At 40.6% G+C, this 26,834-nt stretch overlaps 4 protein-coding genes across 4 annotated transcripts in view; 2 read left to right on the forward strand and 2 right to left on the reverse strand.

Annotated features, from left to right (window-relative positions):
- The first annotated feature begins 1,038 nt into the window (after positions 1–1,038).
- LOC106136886 (ankyrin-3) lies at positions 1,039–9,632 on the forward strand. The gene is made up of 11 exons (XM_060945809.1): positions 1,039–1,177; positions 2,033–2,104; positions 2,628–2,771; positions 3,160–3,350; positions 3,680–3,891; positions 4,312–4,440; positions 4,894–4,967; positions 6,005–6,131; positions 6,633–6,778; positions 7,534–7,656; positions 8,305–9,632. Exons 2-11 carry the CDS (start codon positions 2,042–2,044, stop codon positions 8,476–8,478), a joined length of 1,383 nt encoding a protein of 460 aa, XP_060801792.1. The 5' UTR covers positions 1,039–1,177; positions 2,033–2,041; the 3' UTR covers positions 8,479–9,632.
- On the reverse strand, positions 9,633–14,346 carry LOC106136890 (NKAP family protein CG6066). Its single transcript, XM_060945810.1, has 5 exons — positions 14,041–14,346; positions 13,541–13,676; positions 13,025–13,251; positions 11,225–11,486; positions 9,633–10,684 (listed from the first exon to the last, which is right to left on the reverse strand). The coding sequence occupies exons 1-5, from the start codon at positions 14,228–14,230 to the stop codon at positions 10,516–10,518; spliced, it is 984 nt and encodes a 327-aa protein (XP_060801793.1). The 5' UTR covers positions 14,231–14,346; the 3' UTR covers positions 9,633–10,515.
- A 506-nt stretch (positions 14,347–14,852) lies between these two features.
- On the forward strand, positions 14,853–16,381 carry LOC106136889 (transmembrane protein 138). The gene is made up of 4 exons (XM_013337554.2): positions 14,853–15,118; positions 15,229–15,301; positions 15,612–15,786; positions 16,188–16,381. The coding sequence occupies exons 1-4, from the start codon at positions 14,991–14,993 to the stop codon at positions 16,292–16,294; spliced, it is 483 nt and encodes a 160-aa protein (XP_013193008.1). The 5' UTR covers positions 14,853–14,990; the 3' UTR covers positions 16,295–16,381.
- Positions 16,382–16,663: 282 nt separating this feature from the next.
- LOC106136884 (E3 ubiquitin-protein ligase listerin) overlaps positions 16,664–26,834 on the reverse strand; it is a 28,319-nt gene continuing 18,148 nt past the window's right edge. Inside the window, exons 24-28 of the mRNA XM_060945944.1 lie at positions 21,281–21,418; positions 18,823–18,956; positions 18,281–18,564; positions 17,633–17,926; positions 16,664–17,482 (exon numbers count right to left, since the gene is read on the reverse strand). Of these exons, the coding sequence (XP_060801927.1) occupies positions 17,423–17,482; positions 17,633–17,926; positions 18,281–18,564; positions 18,823–18,956; positions 21,281–21,418 (910 nt within the window). The 3' untranslated portion in view covers positions 16,664–17,422. The remainder of the gene's footprint in view (positions 17,483–17,632; positions 17,927–18,280; positions 18,565–18,822; positions 18,957–21,280; positions 21,419–26,834) is intronic.

The raw sequence follows: 26,834 nt of genomic DNA on the forward strand, positions 1-26,834 counted from the left end.
AATGGACTCAAAAATGGAAGTTTATAGAATAGAATCTTTAGCTGCTTTTACTCTGATAATTTCATATAAGTTAATATTTTAATTCAATGAAATATTATTGATTTTGAATAAATTAAATTACTAGGTATCTAAAATTGAGAAATTCAAGGATTGTGTAAAAAGTATGTACAATAAGCAAATCAAATAATTTCTCTTAAAAAAATTACATCAATTAGCATTACATGAGTGAGTGAAAACAGGATGACTTATTTAAATAAATTGAGAACTTCATGGTTAACAGAAACTCATACATACCTTATCCTGAAACATTATAAATGCCAGATAAAGTAGCAACCTATTACCAAAGGCAGATGTATACCTCTTAAATCGGCGCTCCTCCTCCCCAGTGAGAATATAACTAAAACCAGGTAGGCAACACCATTAAAAAAAATCTTTTTGTACGAAACGAGTTTTATACGAAATCGGCGCAATATAAAAAGTCACTAAGTAAACTCATAATTTCGCGTTTTTTCATTCTAAAATACAAAGTTTACAAACTGAAAAAAAGTGCCGTGCCGAATAGTTACAAACTTTGCGCGCGTAGTTTACTTTTGTTTAGGTTGGTATTACTGATATTCTGTCACGGTTCTGTCATTTCTTTTTTTAAATTAAGCTTATCCGGCTAGGCATAAAACTTAGATTAGTAGGAACTTAGATCTTACATAATGTAGGTTTATTGAGTACAAAATTATTGATAATTGGAAGTATGTTTTTCAAAAGAGGTGTGATAAGCCCATAGGTATGCGTATTTATTTTGTTGATCATATCTTCATGATGAATACATGCACAATTAAACAACACGACATAAGTCTTGACTGTGTCTAAGGATCTGTGCTAGGCATAAACGTAGAACTACAAGTAATTTTTTAAATCTGTGACGTAGAAGGACGTTAGTAAAGTTATTGACAAATGCTAGACAGAATGATTGCTGAACTTGGCCTAATCAATTTGTGGATGAAAATAACAATAAAAATAGTGACAGTAAAAGTCAAACGTCACATTTGACATTTTTAGCTTCCGCTTTATTTTGCTAAAATATAATTTCGTTTTAACAATAATAATGAGTTTATTAAAATATTGTGATGGTTAAACACATTACTGCAACAAGGTCGTTTAGATAAATTGATTGAAGTGCGAGGTAAATGCAATTTCTTTGTTAAAACTTCCGTTTAAACAGGAAAAGGAAGTGCATCTTATGGCGGTACCATTCTACAAAAGAGTGCCTCATATCCATATCCTGTTCTACAGTCTCTACTCTTTTTAAATATTTCACAAGCCACTGGGACAAAGTTCATTTAAAAACAATTGTTATTGTTGATTTCGATTAATGTCCTATTCGCATAATGGCTACTAATGCGCGCAAGGAGGACGGTTACTCTTAGCTTCATTTATTTGAGGCTTATCAGTACTAGACTCTGATATTATATTATTTATGAATAACTTTGGTTCTGGACATAACTAATAACAGTAGCTTGTTCAATTAATCTATAACTGAACTTATTCAATTAAATTTAAGGATCAGTTTTTCTAAACCTTTTGTATAAAAAGTTATGTTAAGTTACTTGAATAGGGAAAACCAATTTCATGTTCACTTTTAATATGAAGTTGTGGATACCGAGAAAGTGGATAAAGAGAAAGAAAAAATAATCCCCGATTTCATGTTCGGTCAATATATAATTTGTTGTATATTATTTAGCACCTTTTTATTGGAGAGACAGGCATTCAGATAAAATAATTTAAGACTATTTTACAAAATACATAAATGTTTCTATGTATAATTAATTATTACTACAAATGTACTTTTTACTTAATGTTTTTTTTAAAATTGTATTTTTAATGATAATGTGCAAATAATAACATGATTGGTTAGATTTAAATTCAGACAGACAGGTTGCCTGCTCATGGGGACTTGACCACCATATCATAACAACCCAAGTGCCTTGATAATGGAGTCTGATAAACCAGCACTCCTATGTATCTCTTCAATTCACAGCTCTTCATCATGACAAGTGACATGAGCACAGAAGATGTAGTTGTCTGCATCTCCTCTCCACAGATGATACCAGTAAGAACTGCTCATTTTATAATTTCTAGATGTTAAGTTCCTACAAGTAGTTTGTAGTTGATAGTGTATAGTTAATTTCAATTAAGAACTTATTTAAACTAGGAGTTATGAATTTTTTAGTTTTTATTTTCTGCCACATGGTAACTGCTTACCATTAGGGATAATTTGATACATGTTTATTCTCTTTGTCATCATTTCCTGAGAACTTGTAGAACATGTTAATAGAGAAAATTTTAACTAGTTTGATTATTCAAACAGAGACACACATGTCATGTCATGTATCACATTATGACTTCTGTGATAGACGGCAAAGTAAAAAAGTGAGATTCATAGATATAGTTAAGACTTTACTTTGATCGACTTTTTGCTTGGATAATGATTACATGTAATCATATATTTTTTTTCTGAATAAATGATTTTTTAAGAAGAAGATGTTGATTGGTTCCCTAGTTGGAACGGATAATATTAGCCGTCTCATAAATACTCACAAATTCTTACTGTATACTTATTGGACATTCCACAGCCGGACGGTGGGGGAAGCAGCCGGGCGGCGGCGTCGTCGGCGTGCGTGGAGCTCGGGCGGCGGCTGCTGCTGGCGGCGCGCGCCGGCCACACCGAGCTCGTGCTGCAGCTCATGGCCAAGGGCGCGCCCTTCACCACCGACTGGGTCAGTATCACGTGCGTGGAGCTCGGCCCTTCACTCTGCCTACGTTACATCCTAGGTGGCTACTAAACCGTCCAAGTCTACAACAAAATTCGTTCCAGCACCACAGAACTATCAACCGGTGCTTGTCTCTTTGGAGAGGACCTGGTGTCCGCTTATGATCACAGTCCTGCACTGGGAAGGTCAAGAGCGAAGCACGCACTTAATCTTATCACCTCCCAAAACCATCTTATAATATAACCACGAATACAATCCATACTGATACACTGAATATTTAGATGTTGCGATTTTGTTAGAAGAAATAAGTTCAGTTATTAGTTCGTCAACTGATCTTAAACTTTGCAACAGTCTCCAACCTAAGCTTAAAAAGAATTTAAATTTTCTGTTTCAGTTAGGCACATCACCACTCCACCTGGCGGCCATGAACAACCACACGGAAACCTGCGCGGTGTTGCTCCGAGCGGGGGTGTCGCGTGACTCTCGTACTAAAGTGGAGCGGACTCCTTTACACATGGCGGCGTATGCGGGACACGCCGATGTTGTCACGCTGTTGTTAGATCACGGAGCAGCTGTTGATTGCAAGTAAGTCAGTCTTTCATCGTCAAACACTGAAGAAAAGGATGGTGTTAGTGCTGTGTGTCTTGCATGTTTAGACATGTAGAAGGCATTCGAGTATGTCAATCATGAGTGTGACAGAATGCAAATCTTCATTTAACATTTATATTAGAGTACATATTTTGCGTGGTTTGATTAATACATATTACTCATAGTATAAAACATGGAACATGACAAAACAGTGCTGCTTTTCAGATTTGTTAGTGGTGTGCCTCAAGGAAGAGTATTGAGCCCTCCTTCCTTTATACAAACTACTTTGTTAGTTGTAGCAGTTTGAAGGTGTGGTTTGGTAACAGAGACATGCTGCGCATGACGCCGCTGCACTGGGCGGCGGGGCGCGGGCAGGCGCGCGCGGCGGGCGCGCTGCTGGCGCGCGGCGCGGCGCTGGCGGCGCGCTGCAAGTTCCGCCGCACGCCGCGCCAGCTCGCGCTGGCCGCCGGACACCTCGACATCGTGCAGATGATTGACGCCGAGGCCGCCAGCAGGCAGAGGAATGAGGGGCTCAGGGGTGAGATGTTTCTACACTGTTGTTTTGTTGACTGACTCGTTTTTTAAGGTTCATTTTATTCAAAGCAGTGTTCTTTCCAAATATACATATATGTGTGTCATTTCGAGTAGGATATAAATCTTTCTCGAAAACATCTAAACTGAGTGTAAAATCGAGTTTACTCTCACTACAACATTACCTTAATTTAATGATCTTTATTAATGAAAAAAGGGAACGACTAGATTGTACTAGTAAAGTTGTTGAGAAATTGTATCATCCATATAGTCTCAATTCACTTATTACTATTATGAATATAAGACTATAAAAAAAAAACAATGGTATTTTTCACTTCTCAAAATTTTCAAAAGACACCTTAATTATACTCTTTCTACAAGATTTGTTATAATCAATAGATGTTCAAACTGTAATCCTTTGTTACAGTGGTAACAGAAGAGCCCCCTCGAACTATAGTAACGACGCCGAAGCGAGTCAAAACTTCTGTGAAAGACGAGTCAATACAACAAGAGACTATACAGCTACCTACTAACCAAGGATTCGCCACTATACATAGTACGTACCTCTCACATTTCTTCTTGGAATTTAAGTTTTAGGCACTGTTGCCTAAACCTAAAATTCCAAGAAAATTTTATATTGTGTGTGTATATTATCTTCCTAAAATTTGTTCTGGCGGAAACTACCCAATTATAGATTTGCTACGATATTTACTTCTCTTTCATATTCGCTTATGGCAATTTATTCATATGCACAGCTTTATAGATAGCCAAAGATTTGATTTCATCAAATTACTACCTTGAGATTATATCTTTTTCGGAAAAAGAACTAATCCATCTTAACTTTCTGTTGAATTATTATTTAGTTGTTAATAACCACACGTTAGTTATTTTTAATTTATCTCTCATACTACTTTTTTTACTATTAAACAAATTTGGCATTGTTTGCTCATCCAGAAAACGAAATGTCCCCACAACTCACTATCATTCTGTTTTGTTTTCAACGTATCAGGAATACAAGAAATTAAACCAAACACCAAAACGAAACAACCGGAGTCACCACCTAAAAGCGAACCAAATACAGAGGTGAGTAATGTTACATTTAATATTATTAGCCCTTCTCGTATTTATAACTAGCTGTGCCCGCAACTTCGTCCGCGTGGAACAGTTATTTTGGGCTTCATTGAAGCCCTCAAGGATGAATAATTTTCCCCGTTATTTTCACATTTTCCATTATTTCTTTGCTTCTTATAGTTGCAGCGTGATGTTATATAGCCTAAAGCCGTCCTCGATAAATGGTTTTTCAATTCGAACAAAAAATGACGATGTTCCATACAAACTTGCACCTCCTATTTCATCCCCTTGGGATAAAATTTCAGGATAAAATGTAGCCTATTTTCTAATCCAGGTTACTAACTATATCTGTGCCAAATTTCGTTCAGATCCGTTCCGAAGATTTTGCGTGATGCGCGTACAAAGATACAGACAGACAGACGGACAGACGGACAGACAGACAAAAATTCTAAAAAATATTGTTTTGGCTTCTATTGACCCTAAAAAGACCCCTTATAATTTTTTTTCCTAAATATCTTCAATGTACAGACAAAGTTCAGTTACAGTTTTATTATATGTATATGGATATGGATTGTGTGATTTCAGTAATTAAAGTTACAAACAAAAGGAGTATAAGCTGGTGTTGTACCATGTTTGCAGCTATAGTTAATTATCAATTGCTTAATAATACATACAATAATAACGCCTCTCTCCGGGAGGGGTAGGCGAAAATCGTGGCAAGTGACAAGTTGTAGTCTCTACATCTTTTCACTTGCCACCAATTGTACTTGGCACCAATAGAAAAAAGAATGGGACCACCCCATCTCTTTCCCATGGATGTCGTAAAGACGACTAAAGAATAGGCTTACAAACTTGGGATTCTTATTTTAAGCGATGGGCTAGCAACCTGTCTCTATTTGAATCTCAACACTATCTTAAAGTCCAATAGCTGAATTTACTACCCAGCAAGGGATATAGACGTGATTGACGTATGTATGTATATTTTGTTACTCGAAATTGCAGAAAGTGGGAGATACGAGATGGATCTTGAATTTTGAATACTGTTCCAGAATAACGCATCGGAAGAGAGTTCAGCCGCCGCGTTACTGCGCCGCCACGGCATCACGCTGCTGCCGGCCGACCCCGGCAGCACCGTGCTCACCGCGCTGCAGAGCGGCCGCACCGTGCTGCTCTCAGGTAACACATGTACCGTTCCGCTGAGTGTGGAAAGTAATAAATAGTAGCCGTATACTGTGTTTGAGTTTCTACGTCAGCGACATACAACTAGAATGAAAATTTTTAGGACTTCTTTATTTTTTATTGCGTAATACAGGTTTAGAGATACCACTAAAACCTCAATTTGATTCAGCCATAATGTTACGATTTTTCTTTGACGTTTGATAGAGTTACCTAACTAATATTAGGTATAAAAAATTAAGCAAAAGTTAAATGTTTGTGGTTATTGTTAAAATATTAACCTTTAATCAACAATCCTATACGATGTTAGATACTCGTGGACATATAAACACATTAGCTTAAATATGATTACTGGCATTCCACAAGGGTCACATTTTGGTCCACTTTGATTTAAAACACCAAGTAGGTACCACTTGGTAAAGCCATATTTATAAAAATTACATACATTTCATTAAATGATAAGAATCTTTCTGGGAATAAATGTATTTGTCGTATTAACAGACGCGGGTAAGCTAATGCTGAAAGAGAGCAGTCCTCAGGCGTCGGTGCCCGCGTCTCCGGCCAACAACAAAGGCTACAAAGTGTTCACGTTGAACAACAAGCTGGTGTTGCCGCAGCAGGCCAACAAGAATATATCTAATGTTCAGGTAAAATATTCAAATGTACAAAAGGATAGGCTTATTAACTCAGGTTTCATCTTACAGCCGATGGGCTAGTAACCTATCACTATTTGAATCTCAATTCCGTCATATAGCCACACAGCTATATTTGTCATTTCAGTTTTTTCAAGACTCTGTCCGCGCAAGGAATATAGACGTGGTTATATGTATGTATGTTGTGGGAAGGAAAGCCTTAAATAAATACATTAGACATAATGTCACGGTTAAGAGGAAAGTTTTAGCTACACTTAGGAGGTTTTAAAAATTTAAGGGATAGGCTTCCAAACTTGGGATTATTCTTAGGCGATGGGCTAGCAACCTGTCACTATTTGAATCTCAACTCTATCATTAAGCCAAATAGCTGAACGTGGCCATTCATTCTTTTCAAGACTGTTGGCTCTGTCTACCCCGCAAGGGATATAGACGTGACCATATGTATATAGGTATGTTTAAAAAATTAACTGATTTTCAAAATGGCGGATATCGATTACATTCGGTTCTCTTTTTATTTTACAAAAGTTTTTTATAGTGTAATTTAAAATAGATCTGTGTGGATATACATACATACATAAAATCACGCCTCTTTCTCGGAGGGGTAGGCAGAGACTACCTCCTTCCACTTGCCACGATCTCTGCATACTTCCTTCGCTTCATCCACATTCATAACTCTCTTCATGCAAGCTCGGCGGTTTCGGGTACTTTTGACCTGACCCTTTATCTGTGTGTATATGTAACGCATCCAGGTGTCGCAAGTGAAGCTGGTGCAGCTGCCGGGCGGGCGCGTGGTGTCCCCGCGGAGGCCCGTCCGCGCGCCCGGCGGCCGGCTCGGCGCCACGCCCGTCAAGATCATCGTCAACAAATCGCAGGTCGGTATTCCAAACAGTAGACAGTGTGCATTCGTCAACAATTTAAGAGATCTACATTTGGAAATTGACGTCCGGTGTAAATGCTGAAGTGTAACATGTTCCGCTGCGTCGCTTTGGAAGTACATACATATAATCACGTCAATATCCCTTGCGGGGTAGACAGAGCTAGCAGTCTTGCAAAGACTGATAGGCCATGTTCAGCTATTTGGCTTTAAAATAAAATTGAGATTCAAATAGTGACAGGTTGCTAGCCCATCGCCTTAAAAAGAAACCCAAGTTTGTAAGCCTATCTCTTAGTCACCTTTTACGACATCCATGGGAAAGAGATGGAGTGGTCCTATTCTTTTTTGTATTGGTGCCGGGAACCACACGGCACCGTGGCTTTGGAAGTATTTTTATTATTTTTCCCGATTGACAATAAATCTTTAAAGACCATAGAGTTGAAGGGTACCCAAATAAATTCAGTCTAATTGAGAATCCTCCTCCTTTTTTGAAAGTGGATTAGAAAATTTGAGTCGAAAATAGTGATTGGTTCGTTCAAACTCAATACCCACTTCCTTTTAAACACCTTTTTACCGGCTTCAAAAAAAGAGGTTCTCAATTCGGCCAGTATTTTTTTTTTCAACAGCTCAATTGTTCTATCAACAGTCCTCAGATTCATCAGAACAAGCCGGGATCAAGCACGGCGTCATCAGCGATGACGACGACAAGGACTCCCTGAGGAGTCAGCTGCAGGCGGCGAGGAAGGCCATAGCGGCGCTCACGGCGGAGCTGGCGTCCTGCAAAGCGAAGCTGGCCGCCTTCGAGCAACGACACACGTAAACGTCAACATGTGGGTGGTCGCAACGGGAAAATAGTAAAAGAAAAAAAACTAATGACGCAAAGGAATGCAAGCCAAAAGTCGTAGTCTCTGCGCACCCCTCCGGGGGAGAAGCGGTTATATGTATGTATATAGACAGAGGTGAAACTGAAAAACAATGAAGCTGATGATGGAAATTGTATGTTTTTTTTGCGTAACCACTCACAGTAAAAGGGATTACTTGCCAATAAATAAGTATTAATAGAAAAGGGATGAATGGAGTATATTTCACTCCATCGATAAGAGGCCTTAAACAAAAAGTTTTATCCCGTAACAGACTTGTAAAAACTGCGGAAAGTAAAATAGATTTAGGCTTTTTCAACATTTAATCGTCAAATGTAAGCCCAGATTTCTTTTTGTAGTCAGTGAAATAAAGATTTACCCTAAACACTTAATAGTGAAGTGAATATTGTAAATAATGTACTACATAGTAGTATTAGGTTATGTAAAGCCTCGACTTTCAAATTGAAGACTGTTTATCGTTTATTCTAAATTGATGCTTATAAAACCCTGATCATACTAATATACATAAATGCGAAAGTATGTTTGTCTGACGCTTACGTGTCTAACTGTTTGGTTTTGTTGAAATTTTGTATGATTATTCAAGTAAATAATAAGTTTGCACAATTTTTCCTTATAAAAAGTACTAGCTGCGCCCCGGAACTTCGCTCCCGTAGGAATTTCGGGATGAAAATACTTAGTTTGGTTGTTAGTTCTAGGTTATAAATACTTACTACCCGTGAAAGAGTAACAAACGGACAAACTTTCGCATTTATTATATGTAATGATAGGATAGCGCAACTGAATAATTAAATGTGCGTACTTATATGACTTCTTGAAATCAATCTATATTGGTTTAGCTCTTTTTTTTTACTATGACTGTTGGGAAAAGAATCGGTCTAGAATTGACTAAATTTGTACAGACATAGTATAAGTTTTAAATTCAATGTTATTGGTATTTTCTGCAGTCGTGTTGTCATTCTTAACAAATATAATTTGTGATTGCTGTGAAATTTCGGTTATGTGGAATTCAGTCATTTTTTTTATTTTTATATTGTAAAATAGTTGTAAGGTCAACAGTTATGTTTATCAAGTTTAACATTTTAAGGTTGTAAAAATAAATGGTAAAATAATTGATGTTGTCTCACTTATTACGAAGACCTTCAACATAAACCAATTATATTTTCTGAAAATTCTATGAAATGAAAGCGAATATTATTATTGGTAATCATTTACACATTTATTTTTTATTATGATAACTTATATTATTAACAATTATTTTCTTATATATACAAATGCATTGACAAAACCATTTATATACAGGAGAGCCCCACATGGCATTTAAAACATTATATGTAGTTTAAACTTTTCGGCTACTCTCCTTTGATCAATCTTGATTTTACACTTCATTGATATCTTAAATCATCTTTCATTCAATTATATAATCACGTCTATCCCCTGCGGGGAAGACAGAGCCCGCAGTCTTGAAAGACTGATAGGCCCGGTTCAGCAGTTAGGCTTAATGATAGGCCCATCGCCTAAAAGAATCCCAAGGTAATAAGCCTATAGTTTAAATCATCTTCTCCATTAAAGAAAGAAACGTTTTTACCAAATATAAGTGTTATTTAAACTAAGAATTTATAATTTCGCTACCGAAATGTTTAGGACTGAAGTAGATACATTATAAATAGGGCCATCTATCATGCCAATTCACATCAAGTAGATAATTCTCGAAAGCGTCATCTGTTGTCACATTATAGTTTCCTCGCCGTGGTGAGGGACAGGTAATGTGTAATCATGATCCAATATGTCGCTTCGTGTTAAAACGTGAGGATGTGACCGGGGCTAACGCCAAGAGAAGGAAGGCTAAATTGAATATCTTGAATCGCTTTTCCCGATAAATAAACTTTACCTACGCCACCGCAATATTTGCGATTAAGTAGGCAAATTTTAAACAGCGCCATCTATTGTCACATTATAGTTTCCCGGTGTAGATGTCGCTAGTGGTGGTCCCTGGCGCGGGCTTGCAACACGTCTCTAAATTGCGCGAGAATGGCGTTCTCCCTCTTCGCGCGCTCTTCCTTGCTGAAGGCGGCCAGGGCGCGCTTTTCGTCTGCTGAGTAAATCTGGTTCTCCTTGCGAATACGGACAGCCTCCATGCGACGGTGTCTGTAAGGGAAAAAGATATGTTAAGCAAAATTGAGGTTAAAAAATATATAATTTGTTTTGAAAGGCTAATAAAGTATGAAATTTGCATAATTGTTGCTAGTGAGAAGATGTGGTCTTCATAAAAAGAGACAATCAATATGTGTATGTTCCAGGTCAATTGAAAGGAACATTTTCTATTTTAGTTGGTTTAAAACTATTACTCATACCTTTTCATATTTTATGGCGTTTTTAGGTTACCAAGTTACTAAAATGACAACAGCGTATTGGTAAGTGTGGTGTAGGAAAACCATTGACTCCTATGAAGGTTGTAGGAAGACACTAGATACAGCTTGTTATCAGTTACATGAAAATATTATGGACTTGCAAAAAGGTAACCATTTTCTTTTACAATACAAAGTTAAAACATCATGTACTTGGAAATAAGGGTATTATTGACTGGTTATAACAGATACTTTTGAAACGACAACCAAATAAACAGCTGAGGATGCAACTTGAAAAGAAATATAACAACATAACAAAGTTTAACAAAACAGCACAAACCTGCTGCCGCTCATGACGTATCCGACGGCCTCGTAGGAGGCGATCTCGTCGGAGGTGAGCCCGATCTCGCCGCGGCGCGGGATGCGCTTGCCGTCCGCCACGAAGGCGGCCATGGCGGCGCCCTCGCCCGGCAGCAGCGCGCGCCCGAACTGGCGCGCGTCCAGCGCGGCGCCCGCGCGCGGCGCCGGGCCCAGCGGCTCCGCGGACAGCAACGAGTCTGCATTCTGCCGCTTGCTTTGGGCTTCCGCCACTTCTTGTTCTTCTACAGTTCGACATTGTAAAGTAGTAAGCAACAAAATCTCATAGAACTCATAAATTGCTGTTACTAATGTCTGATGAAAATATAAATTACTTTCAAAATGTTCAAAAAAATTTTGGACCTTCAGCTTTCTTTCCAAGAAAGAACACTAGAAGTATTTGAAAATGGAACAATATGTTTTTAAACGGTTTTATTTAGCTCACCCCGTTTGTTTTATTTATTCTTGGGTCAAATTTAGTAATTCAAATTTCACCCTCTTCCTGTCAACCGATTAATCTGAAATTTTGTATACACTTTGGATTTTGGTGACAATATAATTATGTTTATTCATTATCATTATAAATTCAAGATGGCCGCCGTTACAAAATGGCGGATAATTTAGGTTTCATTAATCCCATCAATATGGGTATCAAATGAAAGGGCTCAACAAGCAGAATACAATATACTATAAAAAATTGAAATCCAAGATGGCGGCCTCTACAAAATGGCGGATTACTTAGGTTTTATCAATCCCATCAACATGGGTATCAAATGAAAGGTCTCAACAAGTAGAATACAATTTACTATTCAAAATTAAAATCTAAGCAGTGGGATAAAATGTAGCCTATGTTACTCCTGAAGGTTAAGTCTATCCCTGTGCCAAATTTCATTCAAATCGGTCCAGTAGTTTTTGAGTTTATTCGTTACAACTAAAAACTAGAAAATAAAAATAGGTAAAAAAACTTTTTAAGTTAAACGGTTTTATGTTAAACATACATTGCAATGTTTAATATAAATGTACTAAAAACCAAAAAATAATAAAATAGATACAGTCGTGGGAATTATAAACATATGCATAGACTAGACTAAAATAAAACCGTGGGGCACGTCAATTGTCTACAATCGTTGATTAAAATGTTTGTTTTGTAATGTTACACTATAATTAGGCAGTTGTTCAACCGACAACGATGGACGTGTGATAAGTAGGGCTAGAATGTGGAAACAAGTTAGCAAGCTCGATTAAGCGAGTTTTAGGGTTTCATAATGTTGAGCGAGTAGTACTTTTATCATAAGTTTTGTCGATTAAAGACAAACTACGAGCAGTGAAACGATTCCTCGGTAGCCAGCAAAATAGTAAGTAATTTGCGCACCGTCTGCGGGCCAACTGCCTAACGACGAATTAAACGATTCTTCTATCGCACATTAAGTCTATAATTTGTAGACAATTCACGTGCCCCACGGTTTTATTTTAGTCTAGTCTATGCATATGTTTATAATTTCCACGACTGTATCTATTTTATTATTTTTTGGTTTTTAGTACATTTATATTAAACATTGCAATGTATGTTTAACATAAAACCGTTTAACTTATTTCACTTAAGAAGAAATAGATCACATTTACTTGGGTGTGACTATACTAGACCATTGACTAGCTATAATTAATTGATTAATGAATTACATATTATGAATGAAAATTCAATCAATTGATATGGTAACACCACAAAAAAAATTACTTGCAGCAATAGATTGTTTGGAAATATATTGTTCAGTGTACAACTTACTTCCTTTCTCCACCCACACCTCCTCCTCGCTGGAACTGCTGTCGTCATCACTGGAACTCTTTGATTTCTTCTTCTTTGCTTTCTTTCGAGCTTTCTTCACTTTTTTCAGTTTCTTTTTTAATTTCTTTAATTTCTGTTTCGTGTCCTCTTTGTCTTTGGATTTTTTACTCTTTTTCTTCTCCTTTTTACTTGTGTCTTTTTGTGGTTGTGATATTTCTTCTTCAGAGCTAAAAAAAGCAGGTCAATGAATTATCATTATGTTCAACACAAAAGCAATCACAACACAATATCATAATTCCAGTCTCACCAGGCTATACAATATCAAATTAAAATTTTACAAGGAAAAGTTGTTATTTGTTGGTAAGTGATGTCAATGTTGCATATTATAAATAAGTGATTTAAATCATGATCTTAACATGGAATCTCAAAAGAAAAGTTTTGTCATGATATTGAAAATGATCAAAAGATGTCTAATAGTATTCATAATATAGTGTCTCTTTTGAAAAAAATTCTTACTCTGCTCTCAGAGGCGACTTGCCCCACACAGAAGAAACTCCAATTTGTCCGATCTTCTCCCGTTGCTCCCGCCGCGCGTCCAGAAACTCCTCCTCTTGAGGTTTGTACCGACCTCGCGGCCCAGGGCCTCCACCACCTGTGAAAAACACACCATTTAACAGAATTACAAAACCAAAGCTGTCATCATCTTCGTGATTCTGGTTCTGTTACCCTGCGAGGGATCCAACTAACATCTGAACCTCGCAGTCTTGTGAAACACTCTTACTCAGCTTGGATCATGGTTACACATTCAGTTACCTGAAAGAACATGTCTCTTCACAATGTTTTGCCTCATGTCATAACATAGCCACTACTTCAACAAACAACCTACTGTTTTTTTTTTGCAATTATATAAAAAATGGAGTGGTTTGAAACATCTATCATTTTATCCAAATCCGTTAACATTATCATTAAAAAGGCAAGAAAAATCGAGAGCTATATGCAACAAGAGTCAAACCCACCTCCACCTAACCCGCCTCCGTGGTCTTCCCTGTAGGTGCTGCGGCCGCGGTCTCTGTCGCCATGCGGCCGTTCCCTGTGCCTCTCCCGGTCTCGGCTTCTATCCCGCCGCTCCCGACTTCTGTGCCTGTCGTTAGGGCTCCGATGTCGATCCGTGCTGCGACGACGACTGCGATCACGGTCTCCGCCCATGATTGTGTGTTTTGGCTGAGTAGTTTATTTGTTCACTTCTGAATAAAATAACCAATATATTTAATTAATCATAATAACAAAAAATACAGAAACACCACACACAGAACTTCACAGAAGCAAACATAATCAAATAATGTCAAGTCAATCAATTCTGACATATGTCAATGTCATAAATCAAATTATCCGGGGGCACGGCAAAGGAGCACGGCAGAGCCTCCTCCAAGTTGAGCGCAAAGCAAATACTGCAAATTTAGCGCCATCTTCAAATTTTTCACAAACGCCACGGAATCTGTAGTTTTCACCGGCATGCCGGAAGAATTAGTTCAGTAGATGATGCTTCAAGTGGTAACAAACAAACTTACTTTCGCATCCAAGTATAACTAGTTTTTACCAGAAGCTTCACCCGCTTGAATTAAGCGCTATCTACAAAAAACTGCGAATTTACCGCCACCTAAAAAAGATACACGCCTTTCAATTATAATTATATAATAGAAACTGAATTAAAAACTTGCTATTAGTTGGGATTTTTATTTTACAAAGGGCAACACAATACTATCGATTTTCTGTATGACGTCACGATTATTGACAGATGTAAATTTAAGTGCTTGTGACGTCATGGGATTTGATTGCATTTGTTTGTTGCGGGAAAAATATAATTGCCGTGCAGCCGTTTTGAATGTATATAAATGATTTCCCACATACATTTTGTTTAATGTACAGATAAGTCATGTGAAATAAATTTCAAGACATTTCTGATATAATGAAATTGTCAACGCCGAGATATACTTTTTGTTTGTTTTTTCAGTTTACTTTTATTTTCATCGATTTAGTTTTCAACTGCGTTAGTTTATTTCCCAGAAGTCGCGATGGCCTTCTTGTTTTATTCATGTAAGTATTATATACCTATTTATTATACAGCAAACTCATTACAAAAATATTTTAATTAAAAAGTCGTCTTTTACTAGTAACAAAAATAATTATTACTAATTTCCTTTCAGATTTCAAGATCTGTTTTTGGTACTATCCATCACAACATTGCTGATGACATTTTTCTCAACATATCTTTTTCAAGTAAGTTCTATTCATCTTAATAATTGATATTATGTATCTTTGAAACATGCAAAAACTTAGATACTTATTTATTAGAAGGTAGGGCGCCCTTTACTGGACCCTAGTTTCTGAAGCAACAGCTAAGGATAAAACCGTTTAGCAAAAAATATTTAGCAACAACTACAGCAATACAAATATTATTCTATGTCTGCAAAGTAGATAGGTATGACATCTTAATCCATGCAAATGTACAATATACTTTGTTATGGAATCTTACCCTACCTATTAGATATTTTTTTATTGACGAAATGAAATGTGGTTATTCCCGTAGGCGGGTCTGGTGGAAGTGCTGGTGCGCAAGTTCCGGGTGTGCGGCGCGGTGTGCGCGGCGTACGTGTGCGCGAGCGTGGCGCTGCACGCGGCGTGGCTGCTGCAGCGCTGGCGCTCCGCCCCCGCCGCCGCCTCGGCGCCCGCGCTCCTCGTGTTGTTCACTTTACACAGATGTAGTATGTATTCCTACCTTCAGATGTGGGAGCAGCATGCATTTAACATCTGTTTGTTAAACTTCAGCCTTAAAAGTGAACTTCGATCCAATCGAAAACAGAAGAGACTTCTACTTTTCTGTCTTTGAAAGGCAGATGACAAAGATTAACAGTAGGTAACAAATTGGGCGGTACCCACATACTGCCTGTTGTTACACTTTTTTTTTATTACAGATTAAATTATTTTATTTAAAGTAAACCTAATATACTATGTTTAACACTTGTCTACTATCCTATTCCATACTCGTAAGAATTGCTTTAGTCCGAAATTGCTTTTTTGTGTAAATCAGGTATTTACATGAAGCGACTTCTTTCTGACCTCCATTGCAGGGGAACCTAACCCATATTGTATTGAATTGTTGCAGTGTCTCCATGGTACTACTTCTTCTACAAGCGCGCGGCGCTGCGAGTGAGCGACCCGCGTTTCTACGAGGACATGGACTGGATCAACAGACGGGTGCAGCCCAACTGAACATCTATGACAACTCCGCACAAAAGAGCTTTTACTAGAGTGGATACTCGATAAGACTAAAGTAGCTACATTACATAAAAACCTAGTCACCCTTTAGAAGATAAGTTTCTATAGAATTTTGTAGTTAAGTTTAATTAAATTAATTGAAAAAAGGATTTTCAGTGTTTTTTGGTAAAAGTGATCCACAATGCACCCTTTTTTTACAATATATATTTAAAGGCACCTTGTTATTCCTGAGTATGGGTTACTGGGGTGTACACACTTTTATAAAATAGGCATGCTGGAGCAGAATCATCAATTTATTTATATTCCTAGTTTATAGTTGATCTATTCTAGATGTTAATTTTGAATAAAACTAAAATTTTAATTAAATATTTATTGAAGCAAATCGGGAACAATCTCACTATATTTTACAGAGCACTAAAGTTCGCGACTATGTTTATCACTTTCCTGCTGCTTGTTCGGGGAGACGTGACGTCTCCCCGAGGAGCAATCCGGGGTTCACATACTGATAAGGGTTCAAGAGTCAGGTTAGGAGATTTTTCATGAAACTCGTCAGACTTTGGTGAACGTTTTTCAATAAATATCGTAACTTTATTTCTCTGTGTAAGTTAAGGAAAACAAATGAAGCTAGGTTAACAATAACTGCTGATAAATATTTCGCTACCCGCTGTACGTAAAGTACAGGGTGTACAAAAGTAGGAACTATTGTTTGATATTCTGTTTACTATTTTGATAACAATTATATAAATTTCACAAAATATAGAAAGTACAGAAGAATTTTAATTTATAACAACTATTTTAGCTGATACACTGATACAAAGGGTTGCTCAACATATTCTTAATGTATGTTTCTAGTGAATATGTATTTTTTTTATGACCAATAAATATAATTTGTATATATTAGGGCTATACTAGGTACTGTATCTGTACTTTCTATATTTTACGAAAATCCGACATTTACACGACACACACAAGGCGATAACAAGTGGAAGGCAACCGTTAGCTTCGTCATTTGTACTGATTTAGTTTCCGTTATGTTACGTCACGCGCAGAGTGTGACGTCGCGCGTGGAGTGTGACGTCAAGGGAGTGTGACGTCGCGCGCGGAGTGTGACGTCTCGTACTGCTAGAAAGCTGAGCGGCACACGGGGCAGTTTGATTTCTTGCTCGTTGTGAACCATTTGCGCTGTAAGTAAACAAATGTTATGATGAAAATAAAAAACATCGGGCCAATTTATAGATATGTTTGTTGTAACCCAACACACACACACACAAAAGAGTCGATAACTGGAATCTATTTTCGAAAGGTGGCTATTCACTTGAGGAGGTTACCCACCAAGCACGACTTGTGGAACTTGTTCTTGCACTGATTGCAGAACACTTTGGGCAGCAGCCCCTCGCCGGGGTGCAGCCGGCAGTAGCAGATGTAGCACTGCGGCGCGCGCTCCACCCTGGCGCCCACCGCCTGCGTCCACAGCCGCACGGCGCGCAGCAGGTCGCCGTTCTGGTAGCCCAGGTACACCAGCAGCCAGTGCGCGCCCGCCGCCGGGCCCGCGCGCGGCGTGCGCACGCGCGGCGGCGTCAGCGGGTGCTCCGCCGAGAACGAGATCGTGAGGTGCAGGGGCTGCTCCTGGAATCAATACTACAATTAGACTGTTTGTATAATGTCTTGACTATTTTGTCTTTCAATAAATACAAAAAAAATACATAATTGGTCAGTTTCATTCGTTATTCGAGCCAACGGCTGTCTAGTACCTAATTATTGAGTTTACATTGTAAATTATCATAATAATTTATGTCACAGAAGTACACAGCCAATAATTACAAAAGTCTAAGTCCACGTTAACCTAGCTAGATGGTCAGCCTATCTTGAGCAAAATATACCTACATAAATTAGGTAGGTACGCCCCTTTCTCGGAAGGGTAGGCAAATACTTGACTTTTACGACGACTTTTGAGCAAAATATGATAACGACAAATCGTACCTCAACCGTGTGTACCGCGTGCGCCTCCCTCGCGGCGGGCAGCAGCGTGAGCTCCGTGTCGACGAGCGTGTGCGCGCGGCGGGCGGCGCGCCGGAACTGGTCCCGCAGCAGCTGCGGCGCGACGGCGGCGGCGGCCAGCGCGGCCAGCGCACGCGCCGCCCGCGCGCCCCACGCGGCCCAGGCGGCGCGCGCGCCCGCCTGCCCCGGGCCCGCCAGCGCGTGGAACACGCCGCGGCACGCCAGCGACGCCACGTCGCCCACCGAGTGGCACGTGCTCTCCGATTCTGGGGCGGATAAAGATCATACACTTCATCTCATCTTGTTTCGGGCTGGAGCGTGGTTGAAATTTCGGCAAGAGAGGGATCCAACGTTGCCTACTAAATTGGTAGCTACAGATGTAAAATTATTACGAAATAGTGGAGACGTATGTCCGTTTAAATGAAACTGAGGCTTTAAATGAACTACTAGCGTTCGTTTTGGCTCTGAGTGAGCTTATGAACGTAAAAAGGCATCGACAGCAGCAGCCCTGCGAGAGCACTCACCGTCCACGGAGTAGCGGCGGCCGGCCACGAACAGCTGCACGAGCGCGTCCGCGAGCGGCGGCGAGAACGACAGCGCCGCGCCCGGCAGCAGGCGGACGCTGCTCGACAGCAGCAGCTCCGTGTATTTCTGTTCTCTATGATAAAGTAAACAAAAAATTCATAATCATACATAATTCGATTTTGCCTCAGACGACGAGGAATAGGAGTATTCTCTTTGCTATTATTATTCGTTATCATGAGTCAAATTGAAAAATACCCATCTTCGTGTCGTACGTGGGAATGGTATTTGTGGCGACTTAACAAACGTCGCTCACTATCAAAACAAATCACAGTGTGAATACGACGCGCTCTACCAATGGCAGCAGTCTGTGGCAACATCTCAAATGTCATACGCCACCAAGCCTCACACCTCGTATGCTAAATAGCGAAAGCAAACATTTCGCAGATTGAAGCATAGAACTTTTGACACAACATCGCGTGTCGCACGGTTGTCCAGGCTTCACATCAGCCTACAGGAAGATCTTTCTTTTGTAGCGGTCGAGCCTGAACTATCGCTCCCGCTACAGGTATATTTTCCAAATTATGAAGCCACTAGCGTATTCCTGGATATAACCACTGCAATTCTTAGAAGCCTTTAATATCCTCAGTACTGAGATTTACATATAAAGATAGGCACACGCACCTGAAGAGCTGTATGTAGTGGTGCGGCAGGTCGGCCAGCAGCAGCGCGCCCAGCGACCTATATCCTGAGGAGTGAGGTCACCACACAAGGCCAGCCCCGAGGCACACGCACCTGAAGAGCTGTATGTAGTGGTGCGGCAGGTCGGCCAGCAGCAGCGCGCCCAGCGACCTATATCCTGAGGAGTGAGGTCACCACACAAGGCCAGCCCCGAGGCACACGCACCTGAAGAGCTGTATGTAGTGGTGCGGCAGGTCGGCCAGCAGCAGCGCGCCCAGCGACCTATATCCTGAGGAGTGAGGTCACCACACAAGGCCAGCCCCGAGGCACACGCACCTGAAGAGCTGTATGTAGTGGTGCGGCAGGTCGGCCAGCAGCAGCGCGCCCAGCGACCTATATCCTGAGGAGTGAGGTCACCACACAAGGCCAGCCCCGAGGCACACGCACCTGAAGAGCTGTATGTAGTGGTGCGGCAGGTCGGCCAGCAGCAGCGCGCCCAGCGACCTATATCCTGAGGAGTGAGGTCACCACACAAGGCCAGCCCCGAGGCACACGCACCTGAAGAGCTGTATGTAGTGGTGCGGCAGGTCGGCCAGCAGCAGCGCGCCCAGCGACCTATATCCTGAGGAGTGAGGTCACCACACAAGGCCAGCCCCGAGGCACACGCACCTGAAGAGCTGTATGTAGTGGTGCGGCAGGTCGGCCAGCAGCAGCGCGCCCAGCGACCTATATCCTGAGGAGTGAGGTCACCACACAAGGCCAGCCCCGAGGCACACGCACCTGAAGAGCTGTATGTAGTGGTGCGGCAGGTCGGCCAGCAGCAGCGCGCCGAGCGACCTATATCCTGAGGAGTGAGGTCACCACACAAGGCCAGCCCCGAGGCACACGCACCTGAAGAGCTGTATGTAGTGGTGCGGCAGGTCGGCCAGCAGCAGCGCGCCCAGCGACCTATATCCTGAGGAGTGAGGTCACCACACAAGGCCAGCCCCGAGGCACACGCACCTGAAGAGCTGTATGTAGTGGTGCGGCAGGTCGGCCAGCAGCAGCGCGCCCAGCGACCTATATCCTGAGGAGTGAGGTCACCACACAAGGCCAGCCCCGAGGCACACGCACCTGAAGAGCTGTATGTAGTGGTGCGGCAGGTCGGCCAGCAGCAGCGCGCCCAGCGACCTATATCCTGAGGAGTGAGGTCACCACACAAGGCCAGCCCCGAGGCACACGCACCTGAAGAGCTGTATGTAGTGGTGCGGCAGGTCGGCCAGCAGCAGCGCGCCCAGCGACCTATATCCTGAGGAGTGAGGTCACCACACAAGGCCAGCCCCGAGGCACGCGCACCTGAAGAGCTGTATGTAGTGGTGCGGCAGGTCGGCCAGCAGCAGCGCGCCCAGCGACCTATATCCTGAGGAGTGAGGTCACCACACAAGGCCAGCCCCGAGGCACACGCACCTGAAGAGCTGTATGTAGTGGTGCGGCAGGTCGGCCAGCAGCAGCGCGCCCAGCGACCTATATCCTGAGGAGTGAGGTCACCACACAAGGCCAGCCCCGAGGCACACGCACCTGAAGAGCTGTATGTAGTGGTGCGGCAGGTCGGCCAGCAGCAGCGCGCCCAGCGACCTATATCCTGAGGAGTGAGGTCACCACACAAGGCCAGCCCCGAGGCACACGCACCTGAAGAGCTGTATGTAGTGGTGCGGCAGGTCGGCCAGCAGCAGCGCGCCCAGCGACCTATATCCTGAGGAGTGAGGTCACCACACAAGGCCAGCCCCGAGGCACACGCACCTGAAGAGCTGTATGTAGTGGTGCGGCAGGTCGCCGCGCGCGCGCGCGCAGGCGGCGTGCAGCACGTCGGCCAGCAGCAGCGCGCCCAGCGCCACGCGGCGCGCGCCCGCCCGCATCTCGCACGTCGCCTCGCCCACGCTGCCGCACACGCGCTCATTAATACAACGCTACGTTATCTCCTACCATCTTTCTTATTTTAAAAATATATATACAGGGTGACTTTTAATTCAACTGCATAAATTTAACTGTTAAGTGTACTTATCTAAAGGATATTTAAAAACGTTAAAAGAAAAATATCGGTTCATATTTCAGAAAGTAGGAAAAAAAATGCGACGCGTAAGATTCAGAGGTCAACGACACAATTCATTCAGCTGAGCGATCGCGACAACTCAGTACTTGATTGTCCAAATTAGTAATCCTAGTTTGTATTTTTCTATATTTAATGTGTCTGCGGACTCTCTCCACCCCGTAGGAAATTGAGACGTTGTTTAGTGAGCTTTTATGTGATACAAGTGTCCATCTATTCTAGATAATTATTTTTAGTTTAATTCTTATAGTTAATGTGTGGTTACATAGATGGCTCTGTTCAATATTAGAACGCGATATGGTTTCTTGCTTTGTATCTAATATAAGGTCAAAGAAAGTTCCGAGTAAATGAGTTTAGCAGCAGTGGTGGTTTGTTTTATTCGACGCGCAACGGTAGCGACATCTGGTGCCGAAACCCGGGAAGAAGTGAAAAAAATCTTGAAGACAGTGACTAAGAGTGAGCAGTGTTCGGAACTTGTACATTTTTCCAAAAAGTTATCATGGACTTAGAATAATCCTATCGAGTTTGGACTTGTAAAAAATTTCGCAAATTTTGACATTTAGAAAAAATTTGACTTTGTCATCATGGAGGCCCTTTTACTGAAGCAAGATGATATTTACGAGAGATTATTTAAAGCATATTCTACGTACAGAAAATCACCCAAGGAGCGCATATCCGTATCATATATTGAGTCCAAAATGGAAAATTTAGAAAAACTGTTTAGCAACTTTGACAATATTCATTTTCAAATTGTATCAAATGTTAACAAAGAGAAGAGAGAACAGTTAGAATATTTTAACAAAGATATGTATGGAAGATTTGAGGAAACATATACAGATTATAAGACGAGAATGAAGGACGATTTAAGGAAATTCAATACGTCAGGTCCTGGAAAATCGTGTTCAGAGAAAATGGAGGTGAAGTGTGAAGCGAAGTTGCCGCAGATTCAGTTACCGAAATTTTCTGGATCCTACGAAGAATGGCAGGCATTTTATGATATGTTTCAATCTTTGATTCATCAGAATAGTAACTTAAGTGCGGTGCAGAAGCTACATTATCTAAAGAGTAGTTTGTCTGGGGAACCTGAAAATTTGTTAAAGAACTTGTCAACTACAGATATCAATTATGAAGAAGCGTGGAAACAGTTGACACGGCGATATAATAATAAGCGATTTAATTGTAATGAAATCCTTAAGCGCTTGTTTTCTCAGAGAAATTTGTCAATTGAGTCTGCATCCTCGATCAAACAGTTACTTGATACGACTTCAGCCTGCTTGAAATCACTTCAGAATATGAGTATAAATACTGATTCTTGGGATCCAATGATAAACCATTTGGTGGTTTCGAAACTTGATATGGAGTCACGCAAGCTTTGGGAGTTACAGATTAGTCAAACTGAGTCAGAAGATTTGCCAAATTGGAGTCAGCTTGTTAAGTTTTTGGAGATGCGTTTCCGTACCCTTGAGATGATTGATACTGGTGGTAAACAAAAACCTGCTTTCAACAGTCCTACGAACAAAGTCGCACCTAAGCAAAAGTCATTTCATGCAACAGTCCAAGAAGAGAAAAAGAAGATTGCATGTGTAATGTGTCCGAACCATCACTTGCTTTATGTATGCCCACAATTTTTGAGCCAGTCTCCTCAAGAGAGATCAGAGTTTGTACAATCCAAGAGACTGTGTTTCAATTGTTTTTCATCGAATCATTCTGTAAAGAATTGTCGTCAGCCTACGAGTTGTCGCCGATGTGGGCGCAGACATCACACCCTGCTGCATTTTGACCGGAGTCAATTACCAGAGTCATCCCCGGCTACCACAAGTGCTGAGAATCCCGTGCCGGCGGAACCAAGTGCATCAGGCACCCAAACGGAGACAAGAGTTACATCCCACTTTGTGCAAGGAAGAGATAGTGAAGTTTTATTAGCTACCGCTAGAGTTAGGGCTGTAACATGTAACGGACTGTCTAAGGTTTTGCGTGCTCTGATCGACCAAGGGTCAGAAGCTTCATTTGTTACTGAGGCTACTGTCCAATCTTTAGGCCTTAAGAAAAAATCTGTGAATGGTCTTATATCTGGTGTAGGAGAGGGAGAAACGCGAACAAAAGGTATGGTTTCTTTAGAGCTAGAGTCCCTTCATAATCCCGAGTTTTCTATTAAAGTAGATGCCTTTGTTTTGAGTAGTCTTACGTCTTTCCTTCCTACAAATAAGACTTATATTAAAGATTGGCCTGAGTTTGAGTCGTTGTCCCTTGCCGATCCTTATTATGGGTCACCTGAGAAAATTGATCTTCTTTTAGGAGTCGAAGTTCATAGCGAGATTATTGTGAATGGCTTGTTAAAACATCCACATAAACGAGGTCCTATTGCTCAAAATACGCAATTTGGATGGGTTTTGACAGGTCGTGTCAGTAGTGGTATTTCTTCATCTAAGCGATTGATTTCTCTTCATATTAGAGTTAAAGAGGATGAACTTTTACAAAAGTTTTGGGAAATAGAGAGAGAGCCCGATTCTTTAGTTAAGAAAATGAGTAGAGAAGAAATTAAATGCGAAGAGATTTATGAAAGTAGTACAGAGAGAAATGAGGATGGCCGTTATAAAGTACGTCTTCCATTCAGAGATCCAGATCCAGATTGCTTTTACGGTCAGTCAAAGAACATAGCACTTCGTAGATTAAATTTTTTGGAGAAGAAGTTAAGTAGAAATCCTTCTTTATATGAGGAGTATAGAAACGTTTTGCAGGATTACATTGATCAAAATCATATGGAAGAGATCACAGATGTGGAAGAAATAAATAATGAACGAGTTGTTTATCTTCCCCATCACGCCGTTGTTAGACTAGACAAGGAAACAAGCAAAGTAAGAGTAGTTTTTGACGCGTCGTGTAAAGGGACTAATAATGTCTCTCTAAACGACTGCCTGTTAGTGGGTCCAAAACTTCAACAGGATTTACGACATATTCTCATGAGGTGGAGACGTCATCCGTTCTGTCTAGTTGCTGACCTTGTGCAAATGTACAGACAGATCCTTGTGCATGAGAAGGACACCGATTGTCAGAGGATTTTATGGAGATCTGAACCAAACCAGCCTTTAAAACATTATAGAATGTTGAGACTTACTTTTGGGACGGCGTGTGCTCCATATTTGGCAGTGAAGTCATTGCACCAGTTAGCCAAAGATGAGTATGATAGAAACCCTTTAGCAGCATCTATTACTTTAACAGATTTTTATATGGATGATCTTTTAAGTGGATCAGAAACTGAGAGTGACATTATAAAAATTTATGAACAAATGAATAAGTTAATGGGTGCTGGAGGATTTTGTCTGAGAAAATGGTGCAGTAACAGTGAGAAATTGTTGAATCACATCAGTGAACACAGGGGATCTGAACAACATTTGATATTAAAGTCAGATAGTGCTGTCAAAATTCTAGGTATTTGTTGGAATAAGAATACAGATAATTTTGAGTACACTTATTTGTTGCCAGATGATGGAGAATCTCAAGAGAATGTCACCAAAAGAAAGGTTTTATCAGAAATTGCAAGGCTATATGATCCGTTAGGGTGGATCTCACCTGTGATAGTCAAGGCTAAGATTTTTATCCAGAAACTCTGGAAATGTAGATTAGAGTGGGATCAAGTTTTGACGTCGGAACTATTGCTAGAGTGGAATTCGTACAGAAAAGATTTGCTGAATGTGAAGGATATCGTAATTCCTCGATGGCTAAATTCAAGAAGAGAGGATTATGTTGAGTTGCATGTCTTTGTTGATGCATCGCAAGCTGCTTATGCTGCTGTAGTATTCTTAAGAACCAAGGATAAGTCCAATAATATTCATGTGAATATTGTAACTGCAAAAACTAAGGTTGCACCTGTGGAAAAGGAGATATCTATTCCACGAATGGAGTTATGTGCCGCAGTTCTTGGTGCTAAATTAGTTTATGAAGTCTCCCAGATATTGCAAATTCCTAAAGAGCAAATCTTCGCGTGGTCTGATTCAATGGTTGTACTAGCCTGGTTAAGAGGAGATCCGAGCCGTTGGACGACATTTGTAAGCAACCGAGTATCAGAAATTCTAACTATCTTGGATTTCTCTCAGTGGAATCACGTGAGAACCGATTTAAATCCTGCAGATTGTGGGTCGAGAGGCATGTCATGTTCAGAGTTAATATCCTATCAATTGTGGTGGCGTGGACCTGATTTTCTTCACCATGATGAAATTCATCTTACAAATGAGAGTTTTGAAACAGTTGAAGAGCAAAGATCCGTTAAAACCTTAACTGCTGTAGTTAAAAGGAGAGAAGTATTTATTTGGACCAGATTTTCAAATTTACAGAGAGCGTTGAGAGTTCTATCGTTTTGCAAAAGATTCGTTAATTTAAAACTTCCAGAGAATCAAAGAGAGATGAGTAGAATTGTTACAAAGAAAGAAATTAATGAAGTAATGGACTTTTGCATACGAAAAACTCAAAATTTTTATTACGAAGAAGAGCTAAAGCAGTTAAGGTCCCAGGGCCAGGTGTCAAAAAAGAGTCAGCTGCACACTCTCAGTCCATTTATCGATGAGAAAGGTATTCTGAGAGTAGGCGGGCGCATAAAGTTCTCCGAGGCAGATTTTAATAAACAGCATCCTGTAATTATGCCTGGTGAAAGTCATTTCACTAAGTTATTAGTTTTAGATGCTCATGAACGTACATTACATGGTGGGCCTCAAATAATGTTGAACTTTTTAAGATCTAAATTTTGGATAGTACGAGGTAGAGATCAGGTCAAGAAATGCTATAGAGAGTGTATGACATGTCTTCGTTATTCTCGGCAAAACAATAATCAGTTTATGGGCCAGTTACCAAAAGCAAGAGTGACTCCTACTCGACCATTTAAAAGTGCTGGAGTGGATTTTACTGGTCATATCAATGTTAGATTTTCTCCCGGACGAGGATCCAAAAGTTATAAAGGATATATTTGTGTTTTTATTTGTATGGTTACAAAGGCCATACATCTTGAAGCTGTTTCAGATTTAACCGCCCAAGGTTTTATTGCCGCCTTTAAGAGGTTTGTGTCTAGAAGAGGTCACTGCAAGGATCTTTATAGTGATAACGGAACCAACTTTGTTGGTGCAGACAAGGAGTTAAAAGACATGTCTCAAAAGGCTACAGCTCAGCTTCCGTTTGAATTCCGTCAATTACTTTCCAAGGAAGGAACCACGTGGCACTTTATTCCTCCTCAGGCACCAAATTTTGGAGGTCTTTGGG

Source organism: Amyelois transitella, chromosome 9 (genome assembly GCF_032362555.1).
Source record: "Amyelois transitella isolate CPQ chromosome 9, ilAmyTran1.1, whole genome shotgun sequence".
NCBI classification, from domain to species: domain Eukaryota; kingdom Metazoa; phylum Arthropoda; class Insecta; order Lepidoptera; family Pyralidae; genus Amyelois; species Amyelois transitella.

Coding starts and splice junctions, on each gene's coding strand:
- LOC106136886 (XM_060945809.1), top strand. CDS start 2,042: ATGACAAGTGACATGAGCACAGAAGATGTAGTTGTCTGCATCTCCTCT. Junction 2,105..2,627: donor CCTCTCCACAGATGATACCA/GTAAGAACTGCT, acceptor GACATTCCACAG/CCGGACGGTGGGGGAAGCAG. Junction 3,351..3,679: donor GGAGCAGCTGTTGATTGCAA/GTAAGTCAGTCT, acceptor GTTTGGTAACAG/AGACATGCTGCGCATGACGC.
- LOC106136889 (XM_013337554.2), top strand. CDS start 14,991: ATGAAATTGTCAACGCCGAGATATACTTTTTGTTTGTTTTTTCAGTTT. Junction 15,119..15,228: donor GGCCTTCTTGTTTTATTCAT/GTAAGTATTATA, acceptor ATTTCCTTTCAG/ATTTCAAGATCTGTTTTTGG. Junction 15,302..15,611: donor TCTCAACATATCTTTTTCAA/GTAAGTTCTATT, acceptor TTATTCCCGTAG/GCGGGTCTGGTGGAAGTGCT.
- LOC106136890 (XM_060945810.1), bottom strand. CDS start 14,230: ATGGGCGGAGACCGTGATCGCAGTCGTCGTCGCAGCACGGATCGACAT. Junction 13,677..14,040: donor CGGAGGCGGGTTAGGTGGAG/GTGGGTTTGACT, acceptor TGTTTTTCACAG/GTGGTGGAGGCCCTGGGCCG. Junction 10,685..11,224: donor TACGTCATGAGCGGCAGCAG/GTTTGTGCTGTT, acceptor TTTCCCTTACAG/ACACCGTCGCATGGAGGCTG.